Here is an 11,154-nt window from a genome sequence, read left to right on the forward strand (position 1 = left end):
TTAGTCCTAAATTGTCATTCTTTTTTCACCGGTTCATTTTTGGCATTATGTTGAGACTTGCATGTTGCTTCAATTTTTTTGTTCCTGTTCAGTGGGTTTTTTGAGAGAATTCGTTGGCAAAAAGTGAAAGATATCAATTACTGTCTATGATACAAACTTGGATTCTTAAAACGTGAGAATTTAAAAAAACCAACAGACTGGCCATTTGATAATTTAACTTTTCTAAAGCTTACCTTTGCACAATCAGCCATCGTTCTGTGTCCCATCATGCAATACATAAATGAAACATGCTTTAACTTTTCAGAAAAGTTGCAGCAAAAAGGCGGAAACCAATTGGAACTAAAAATCAAAGGAATGGCTTCAGTCTTATATGCCATTTCTCTCTCCATCTAGAAGAATGGGGAAAATGCAGTGTTTGCATAGAGCATAAACTTATTTTTGATTCTTGGCCTGTGCCCATTCTGACTTGTTTGGTTGGACTGGAACAGGAAAGACGAACCTTGATGGGGGTCTTCTTTTCTTTGCATTTTTCCAGTAAAGTCCTATATCTACGATCTATATCTTTTTTAAACTTACAGTTTTAGCAAGCAGATGAAAGAAAAATAGTAGAAACTCTTAGGGCCTACTTTAAAAGGACTGAAGGATGATAGTGCCTTTTGAAGAGCATGTCCATTTTGATACCTTGTAGTGGTTTTGTAATCCATTTTAATTGTGAGCAGTGACTTAGTAGTTCTCTTTCCTGTTTTAGGCACTTACAGACTGAGATACGCACCTCCCCCTCCCCCTTCCAATGATACCTTGGATTCTGCAGACTGAAACAAGTAAACATTGCCTACTTAAACTGAAGCTTGGGAAATTGGGGGAAGGTGTGTGTGGGAGGGGGGGGTTGGTCTTGTGTTTTGGGACATTCCCGGTTTTATATTCTTTTGGAATTTTTCATTGCTTTTGCACCTCTGTTCCATACAAAAGAAGAAAGCTGAGTCCCTGATCTCCTCCTGGTTCTACAAAAGGCTTGCGTAATGCATGTAATTCAAACACACAGCCAAACAATCAAAAAGAGCATTCGAACCATGCTTTTGCACTGAAGACTTGAGACATGTGCAATGTTTACTGCATTTTTAAAAAAAAAAAAGTCCTCTGACCTCTGACATCACTGGTGGAGCAGCCATATGGTGAAAGAAGAAACTTGGTCATGTTCCCCACCACAATCTTCTTCCCTCCCTCCCTGTTCTCCTTATGCTGCTGTTTTGTTTTCTTTCCCTGTTTGTCCACGTGGAGTCGTTGGACTTGCATGAGTGTTTAGCATATCATACAGACCCTGCCAGTACTCTAAATTAATGCTCATGAATTGAGGGGAGATGTTCAAACATCCTATTAGGAGAGTCCAAAGGAGCACACAATACTGTATGTGTACTATATCTGATAATAATACATGTACACAGCTCGCTCTTGAGAGTCCCAAATAAATGAAAATACATAGAGCAGGAAGGGGCTGAAACTGTGTGGACTGGAACAGATACAGAAAAATTAACGAGCTTAAATTGACAGATTTTTCTTCCATTGTAGCTTTTTAGCCTGTATGTTCAGCAACAAAGGTGAAAAAAATGGTATGAATGTTGTACTCAGTGTGTTTGCATTTGTAATGGAAGTTGACAGCATTTTTTCCTTTTTTAAAGCTATTCTACATCGTGTCAACACAGAATGAACATTACTTGATTGAATATTTTTTCCTAAACTATTACAGTGTTGCATTGTACTTAGAATGTAAATGTTTTATTTCAAACTGAACAAAAGCTATGGTTTTCTACAAAATAGTCAGGTATTAGTATTAGAACCTGTCTACCAAATAGCAAAGTCACTATTTTATAACAATTTACCACTATGCGTAATTACGGTATAATGTGAAAGACTGAAATGAGTGTTAAGATGGTATTAATCATGTCAGTATCATGAGTAAGTAAGTTTAATGCTGCTGTATTTTTTATTTTATTTTTAAAAGCCAATATATGTACTAAATTGCTTCCAGGTAATATTTGATTTCCTAAAGTGCACTGAGGTTATCTGGAAGATGAGTGTATTTTTTGACTGCTGCATTCAACACCGATGAACAACTACCACTGTATATCCATAGGGTTTGGCATTCCTCACAGTTCATGGCAGAAATGTTTTTTCTTAAAATCAGACTTGGTGTCCGGTAGAGGGATGAAATAAAATCAATCTTTGGTTCAGCCGTCTAATAAATTGCTAAACAAACAAAAAACTTGAAGAAAAAAAGCTTGATTACTACATTTCTTCATAGGTAGCATTTATATTTATAGCACCAGTGTACATTTTGAAACTTTTTTCTTGGAGGGGGGGAATGGGGAGGGAGGTAGATGAAAGCTTTAATTTAAAAAAAAGTTTAAGTAGTAAATGAAAATTATTTTGATTAAAATTTTTATTTGATCTGGGTATTTTTGGACCACTTGAAATGAATGAACTGCGTTTGAGTTGAAGTGAGGGTGTTAAACCACCAATGGACTTGTATTGTGAATTACCTGCCAGTTGTACTTTATGGAACTTATTTTATGATTTAAAATACTGTACTGTAAATAGGAGGTATGTTACCTTCTCTTTATTTGTATGTTTACCATATACTTTGATATTTGAAATGTACTGGAAAGGTCACTTATATTTCTAGAAGAGATTGGATTTTATGCAACCTTTTTCCTTGAATTAACAGCAATAAAAAAAAGAAAAAAAAGTACCTGTGTGTAAGTACTGTCCTTTATCACTGGGAACAATGAAATAAGTGTGATGCTCTGCCTCTGGGTATAGGGATGTGATCGTGGAAGGTTTTGGCAAGCTACCATTTTGGTTGGAATCTGTCACTTTTAAGACAAAGCTGAGAGTATTTGACTTAAGGTCAGTCTTGTATCTGAAGTCAGGATACTGTCTCTTGATTTAAACTTCTTTAAGATAGATAGGTCTCTTGGGAGAAAGAGGATGACCTTGTGTGATAGACCCAGGACTTTGACTTAAGCTCTTTCAGAACAGTTAAGCCTGTCTTATTCTGATGGCTCCTGGATTTGGGCAAAGACCCAGTTTAAACATGGGGTTTTTTGACTGCAGTGCAGGTAATGTGTGTGCTAGTCATGTATTAAATGGAAAGAGACCTTTCTTCTATCTGCTAAAATAGATGGAAGGACAACAGGAGTTGCCAGGAGTGGGGAAGAAGCTTAGAAACGTGCAGATTACAGCTGAAGGGCCTGATACAAATGTAGTACCCATGTGTGCTTGGGTTGTACTGAGAAAGAGAAGGATACTACTCTGTCACCTCGCTTTACTGTATAGACAGTGCTTCTGATTCCTACTGCTTAGCAGCAGCTTATCTACAGAGCTGAGGACCACAGACTATCTTAGATCTTTATCCCAGCTTACTCCCCAGAACAGCCTGCTTCCTGAGAAACCAACTAATGTGATGAGAGGGGTCCAAGTTGCCAATGAACCCAACCTCTTTTCAGGCAACTCCTGAAATAATGGGGGGGGGGGGGGGTATTGAAGCCAGGTGTCATGCAGACATCATCATACAGATGACATCCTTCATCATACAAGACATCATACATGTCATCTCCTCCCCAGACACAAGGGAGTGCGTACACCTATCCAAGGAATTTGTGAACTACCATATTACTCTGAAAATGCAATTTGCTACTTACCATGGTGTCCAAGTTGCTGATACTCTCATTTGCCTCCATGCTGCAAGCAACCCTGACTTTAATAGATCCTGATTGGATCTATCAATTCAAAAATTTAAAAATGCATACCCTCTGGCACAGCAAAGAGTATAAAATGCCTGATTGTTCTGATGCTTGTTTTGCGGGAGACCTAACAGCACTTGTACCTAGCTGTCTTCTTTGGCTGCACCGCTTCTGTGTGGGTGGTCGTGTTCAACTACAACGGCAGTTCAAGAGAGAGATTCTCCTTCCCACTGAATGCCTTGGAAACAGTTGAATGCCCTAAAGATAAATGAGAAAATCCTACTAGCTGGCTGGCCTGAACAGCTATGCAAGCTGTCCAGGAGTGACTCCCGAGTACTACACTGCTCCTGGTTTGTATTGCCTGCTGCAGTGCTGCTGCAGATGGAAACCTATTGTTTGTGCAAACCATTTGGTTCCTAAAGCTGGAAGAAAAAATGAACGATGAGGCGAGTACCGACAGGGTTGGAAAAATGAGAGCACAAGGGAGCACGGTGATGCACACTGCTTGCTTATGAGTGAACAGATGGCCTCATTTTCCCAGCTAAGCAACTTTAGGATGGCACCGATGGCTTAATGCCTAGGTCTTGACTTAGCTGATACTGGCAGAGAGGTGAAGGAAGAGAGGGCGTATGCATCAACGTCAAGGTAGATGGAAAGTGAAAGGTACACTGAGAACTGCGAAACTCAACCAGTGCCAAGCTACTTTAGTTGTAAAGAGATAGAAGTACCGTTGTAATTTGTTTCAGTTTTGCTCATGGCTGCCTCTAGAGGTGCGCTGACCTGGGCCTCCTGCAGCTGCTTTTCTGCAATAAGGTTGCCTGAATTCTGTGCACACAAAAAAGCGGCTTTGGGTAATAGTGCTTCCTGCTCAGGGCTGGTAACTATGGCTGCTAGAATCAGGCACAATATATAGATAAAGGGTATGTGGATTGCACTTGTGCTTGGGAGGAAGAAGAAGAGGTGACCTAAAGGCGTAGTCATGAGGTTATACTGGGGTTCGAGTGCTGTCCCCATTTCGCAGACAGGCTCCAGGTACTAACCTACAGTCCTGTGCTCCTCTAACAAAGGAGGAAGGAAAAGCCCATCTCAAAGCGTTATCGCAGGGAGAGCGTGCTGCCTCTCTACCCGCCGCTGTTGCACGTCTCGGTAGCTAATTGTGGTAGAGAAAGAGGGTTCTAGTTTTGATCCAGCCTTTGAGCGAACAGTGGCGGGCAGTTGAGTTCTGTACATTGGAGTAGCTTAGAGATCAAGATGTACGAAGAGCTGGATTTGGTCAGGCCAAAAGTCCAGCTATGCCTGCAGCCTGTCTGCAGCAATGATCAGTAGCAGATATTTAGGAAGAAAGTACTGTTAATAAAAAGAGAAAGACAAGTAGTAATCGTTGCGAACGTGTCACCCAGCAAAATTTAATGAGTCTCTTGAGTTCATCTTCACAATAGATGGCAGCATTACTCTACCAGTGGAATGTACGGGAACTTCCGAGGTGCCATGGGAGATGCTTCAGTTTAGTTCGGGTTTAACATCTTTGTGCCATCAAAGTAAGCTTATCGGGGGATTTCTTTGACTTGCAATTTGGTAACATTACTTTCTGTAGGGTTTTCTCATGTTTAGCATACTAATTGTTGTCTCAAAAAAATAAGCATGCTAAATGCCTACCTGAAGTATTAACTACCTAGCGCTAAAACAGCCCCGGTCTCATAGTGAACACTGAAGACCTGGAGAGTTGCGATCAAATGTGAAAACTGTGTCTTAAGAACTACTGAGCATTAAAATGGTTCTAGATACTTGTATTCATACAATGAGGAATGCTTTCTGAGGACCGTAAAACTTTTTGCAAACTAGAATAATTCCTGAGGGAGTCTGGTTATCTTTCAGGATAATGCCTCTCATTTATCTCTCTCTACTTAGTATGAAGGTCCACAGATCAGGTATTTATCCGGAATATCTTGTGCTCAGGAACATGTTGCCGGAGAGACGGACCATAATAAACACATTATTTTTAATATTGACACATGCTTCCTGGTTAGTGTAAAGGGTCACTGCTGTATGAATGGGTCAATAAAACAAAGTACAAAAGCACCATCTGAAAAAAATGTGCTGAACTTGGTAAAAGGATAGAATAGCTGTATCTTAACATTAGTGCATTCATTTTAGAACTCTCCTCTTTGATCTAAAAGGGCCATTTTTTTATTGACTTCTAAAGTATGTTTTTTTCCTGGGACACAGGATGTTGATGACTGATAGAAAGTTAAGAATTAACTCCTACTGATTCTCATTTGTGGGACTAAGGAAAGATGGGGATTGTTGCTTAAAAAACTTATTTGCCATTTAAGTTTGGTGTTAAAGTACTGGTTAGGGACTTCTTAGAAAAAAATAGTATTATACATAATAAAATATCATTTACATAATAACATATTACATTGAAATAGTCTTATTTTACATCACTTGCAGTTTGAAGGTTTAAACCATGGCAATTTCAACAGCTTCAGATATTTTTCTTGTTTTGGCTGAAACTGAGTTTTGAAACCGATGGCATGTCTAGGTACAGTAGTCAATATAATGTATAAAAGTAATTGTGTTGCTATCAAAATGCTCTTCCCCTTTTTTTTAAAGTTTTTTTACAGGATATGTACATGCCCCAGCAAAAGAGTGGACAGCTTACCAGTGGCAAGACTTCTGGATGAAAACATCATGGGACTTATTTTAATTGCTCCTTAAAGAGCAGGTTGGCTCTGAGGTGCATATTGACTAGGACTTCTAGGTATTTCAAACTGAGCATGGAAATCCTGGCCTCTGCCAACATATGAAAGAAAAGTCACGAATGAAAAGATCAGTAACATGTGAGGAGGGGAGGGGAAGGGAAAGCAACAGCAACATCAAAAAAATAACCAACAGGCACTGGGGTGTGCTTGAGGCGAGACAATTTTCACACATCACTCAATTTCTTACCGCAGCTCAGATCCATTTCATAGCAAAAAGAACTTCAAAAAGCAACTGTGTCTATTTGGTACAAAACCAGCTGAGTTCTGCGTTTCACCACAGTGCAGTTGACCGTATCAGACGCATAACGGAGGAGATGGGCACTTCCAGCAACCTACATAAGGCTAAATCATGTGGACTTGGAACAGACTACAATAATACATATAAAATCTTACAGTGTTCATAATTGTTACAGCTACACAGAGTTGTCAGCTAGCTAATATGCCCTTCAGAGTGTTGTCTCCCTTTGTCTTCTTTTCCATTTTTAATTTATGTGTTAATCTTTTCTTTTTTTTAACTTGCTTCTGTCCTGATTAGCCTTTTAAAGTCTATTTTACATCCATGCTAGAACCATGCACATGATGGAAGGCCATTTGAAATGCTTTAATCCATGGTATGCAAATTCCCAAACAATAATATTGGAAAGTTGCTAATCTTAAATAAAATAACCTGTGCAAGGGGGTAGCTATTTCAGTGTGAGCCTGTGCCAGTATCTGCCCTTGCAAAGGCAACTAAATGGGAGCTGAGATGTAGCATTGCACTTTGAAACCATCCCATTTTTCTTCCTTTCTAAGGAAGGATCTCTCATTTCTAGCATGTTCTCAGGTGGAGGAGGCAAAGAGTGGGATATTAATTTAGAGTTAGACAGGAAAACAAATGCGCTTGGCTACTCTACAACTAAAGTGTGATGCGCAAAGGCTGTCACACCTCCAGGGCCACCGGAGAGAGCAGCTGCCCTGAGAGGTGACAGAGCCGTCGCTTTGTCCAAGCCAGAGCTGTCTATCCAAGCTGCTAAAGACTTCTGAGACCGCTTTCCTAAATTTTGTTCCCGACCGTGGAAGAGAATGCCGTAATGCTTTTATTGCCATCTCTTGCCAGGAGGTTCCTAACGCCAGTGCCCAGATCGACAAGCGGAGGGACGGTGCGGTGCTTCCCCAGCGCCTGGCGCGGAGCTGGCAGGTCCGCAGAAGCGGGGCGGTTATCTCCTCCTCAGCGCTCTGCCTTCTGCTAAGGACCAGGGACCGCTGCCCAAAACCTGGCACTGGATTTTAAAGAGAGAAGATGCTGATGTTCAGTTTCTGAAGTTTTTTTTCCTTTGTTTTCATTTACACCGACAGCCCCATCATTTCTGGCAAAGGCGACAGAAGCAGGAGGTGTTTAGCGGTTGGAAGATTAGTTCCCTTCAGCACTGACCATGCTGTGGCTTACTGGTTGTACGTCACCCTGCATTTACCTGACGATCTGCCCAGACCTCCCTGCTCTTCCCAGAGCACCCCAGATCCCCGGGGGCAGGGGAATGCCAACCCCTGGGCAGTGGCAGGTGACAGACACCACAGCTAGGTAGTTTCAAAGCGGGTTTTGATTTTTGCCCGGGTGGGGATACGGAACGTGCCGCACACGACGGCAGAGGAGTGGGCGCTGGGGTCAGGGGCCACGGGAGGACCAGGACTGCTCGGCAGCAGTCTGTGCTGCAGAAGCTTCATTTCCGAACTTCAGTCGTTTCTGCTTTTTTGTTCGATTTTAAAAGCAAAAACCTTCCAAGCCAGGAGTCCTCTCGCAAGCGAGTGCAGTGAGGGTTGGGATGGAGTAGGTCAAGACAGCCCGACAGTACCAATGACGTGTATAGCCAGAGTGTGGGCACCTAGAAAGGTTAATCACTTATTTGGGCCCTTACTTTTTTTTTTCCCCCCCAAAAAACCTTCTTGATTAACGCCTTAAAGTTTCATCTTTCAACTCTTCAGTGCACATCTTTAACCAGTTTTAGACAACTTCCATATTCAAAAGACTTCAGGCCTTCAGGCTTACTCAGGCGGAGGGAAGGCTATGTGAGCCCTCTCCCCTTCCCTCCCTGCCGTGCATTGTCACTCACCCCCTGTTTTTCAGCCTTTCTTTGTTTGGAAATGTATCTAGTTTCCTTCTGAACTCTTTCAAGCTCCTTACTTCTATGACGGACGTGGGTAACGTATTCCATATGCTTGCTTCCCTCTGGTCAGCGAGCTCTTCCCGTCTCTGTCTCTGATGGAGGGACATGCCAGGCTCCTGCTGTTGCCGCTTGAAAGCTGGGAAGCGCCCTTGGTCCTTTAATAAAATTAAATAAAATGAATTTCAACGCTCTTGAACGCTTCAAACGCTCTTTCTCTTGAGCTGTACGCTGTGTCGCTTTGCTCCGCTTAGGTGTTTGCGTATCGTGCCGTAACTGTTTCATCCCTGCCAGGATATTATTTTTACAGCTGGCTGCGCCTTTGATACAAGGAAATGTGAGAGTTTGAAGGCGGGAGAGGGAGCGGTGGCGGGGCAGCCACCGCAGCTGTCTGCGCCATCCCCGAGTGGGGAGCTGTGCTTCGCCGCGCAGAGCGCCAGCGGGGTGTTTTTTCAATAAGGGACGAGGGAAAAACACGCTAAAGCTAAGGCAAAAAACGAACAGCTGGCATTATCAGGGCCTTGGGAGCACTAATAGGCCTTAACGAGCCTGCCCAGCCTCCTGTGGGGGCTTCCACCCACCCACCCACCCTGCCCTGGGCCCAGCAGCCCCAGTTCAGCTCAGCTGGGGGTTGTGGTGCCTGCTGGAGCGATGCTGTCCGTGTGCCTCATCCCGGCTAACTGATGGACAAGTTGTCAGACTCATGTTATAGGTGCCCCCCCCCCCTCCTGCCCGGACCCCCCAGGTGGACCCTGGACCTGCCCCGCGGCTGCTCTGGGGCTGTCGATGGCCCCGCGCCCAGCCGCTGCCTCCGCTGGGGGGGCCCCAGCGAGCGCGGTCCGCTGTCTTGCAAAGCTCATTTCTTCATCTCGCGTGACATCCCTTCTGCAGCGTGTTGTCTGAAAACCCCTTCCAGGTAGGTAACGGTTTCCTTCTTACCGGTTCTGTATCAGCTATGGGCCAAAGGACAGTGGGTGGCAAATAGAGATGGGGGTCATCCAGTTTGCAGAAAACACCATTTTGAGTGCTCGATAATTGCAGCAAAACCAAAGAGCAAAACACAGATGGGGAGAGGGAAGAAGAGGTGGAAAGAATCAGACTAAAATGTAGCTGTTAGAGTCACTAAATATTGTTTACTTAAGGCTGGTTCAGGTTCAAATTCAGTTCCAGGTACTCCGCAACTAATTTCTGTCATGCAACAAATGGGAAGGCAAAGGAACACGGTGCTGATTGAGCTGGCTGTGTCTCTTCAGCGAAGCAAACAGGGCTTTGCAGCTACACTTTTATGCAAGTATTTTTGCAGCAGTGCAGAAGCCATTAAGCTGTGCGGTTATGGATTTCACCGCTCATTTGAGACCTATTAAAATAAGGTATGACATAGCGCGCCTGAGGCAGCAGGGACAGGTGAAACAGGGCAGATTTTGCACCAGACCGCCATTGCTTTATCGAAGAAAGCAAAATATATTTCTGTAATTTACAGATACCATAGTCTCAGCTAAAAACTTCATTTGCCACTCGGTGTCTAAAACGTCACTTTTCTCTCCCCGAGACAAAGAACAGCTATAATCCCACGCTGCTGCCTTACAAATGTGAATGCAAATGCATTTTGAGTGAGGGGTGTTTTATTGCCTGAGATGTTTCAAGCCTACAGGCTGCTTGTTCGCAATCCAGGGCTTTGCTTGCCCTTTGTTTTATCTGTTAAAAGCAGAGCAGCTCCAGCCAGCCTCTCGCAGGTGGGGTGTGCAGATAGCACCTGGGAGGAGCAATTTGGGCTCAGCTGGGCACAATTATCCAAATGAAAGACAAGGTCGTTTGTCCCTTCATCTCCCTTTCCATTGCGCTGCCTCTGTTGGGTCTTATCTTCTCATTTTTGGTCTCAAACCCTACTGCGCTACCGCCTCCCATGTTCTTCCTTCTACCTGCTCGCTTCCAGCAAGGCAATGGGGTCAGCCGCAAAATCCCCGCTGCTGGGTCTGCCGCTGGGCGTGTTGGACAGTACTTTCTCTTCTCCCTTACACCGTTTTCCTGTGGTTTCCTCCCATTTCATCCCCTTGTGAATGCTGTACTCTGCTGCTTGCCTGCCTCAGTGCGTCCACAAAGACCTTGCTCTACCCTGGTTTTTCGGATTTCCCTGGCTGTGAGACGGTTGGACTCAACGATCCTAAAGGTCTTTTCCAACCTAAACGATTCTATGATTCTAAGATTTCTCAGAGCTCTCTTTTAATTCGTTTATGTATTTTTATTCTGTGTTCTTTATTTTAGCATCGTGTTATGTTAGCATGATGTGATGTTTTGGCTTGAGCTCTAAAACTTCAGAAAATGTAATCGGGGACAAGCTTACTCTCCAGATTCATTTTCTTCTGAGCATCGAGCAGATTGGCCTTGTCTTCTCACGCGTGGTGAGCATCAGTTACAGCGGGAAGACAAGGCCCACCCGTGTCCAGGGCATGGGACGTTGGACAGGACCGTAGGTGTGGTTTCTGTCCCCCGCAGGATTTAAGTGGAAGCTCGGGC

At 43.5% G+C, this 11,154-nt stretch overlaps 1 protein-coding gene across 4 annotated transcripts in view; it reads left to right on the forward strand.

Moving 5' to 3' along the window:
• Positions 1-2,228, forward strand: part of ZCCHC2 (zinc finger CCHC-type containing 2) — a 45,305-nt gene extending 43,077 nt beyond the window's left edge. For all 4 annotated transcript variants that reach the window (XM_069808957.1, XM_069808958.1, XM_069808955.1 and 1 more), the window contains one exon: positions 749-2,228. In XM_069808957.1, coding sequence (XP_069665058.1) covers positions 749-816 — 68 coding nt within the window. In that variant the 3' untranslated portion in view covers positions 817-2,228. The remainder of the gene's footprint in view (positions 1-748) is intronic.
• Positions 2,229-11,154: the final 8,926 nt, after the last annotated feature.

Source organism: Haliaeetus albicilla, chromosome 21 (genome assembly GCF_947461875.1).
Source record: "Haliaeetus albicilla chromosome 21, bHalAlb1.1, whole genome shotgun sequence".
Lineage (NCBI taxonomy): Eukaryota > Metazoa > Chordata > Aves > Accipitriformes > Accipitridae > Haliaeetus > Haliaeetus albicilla.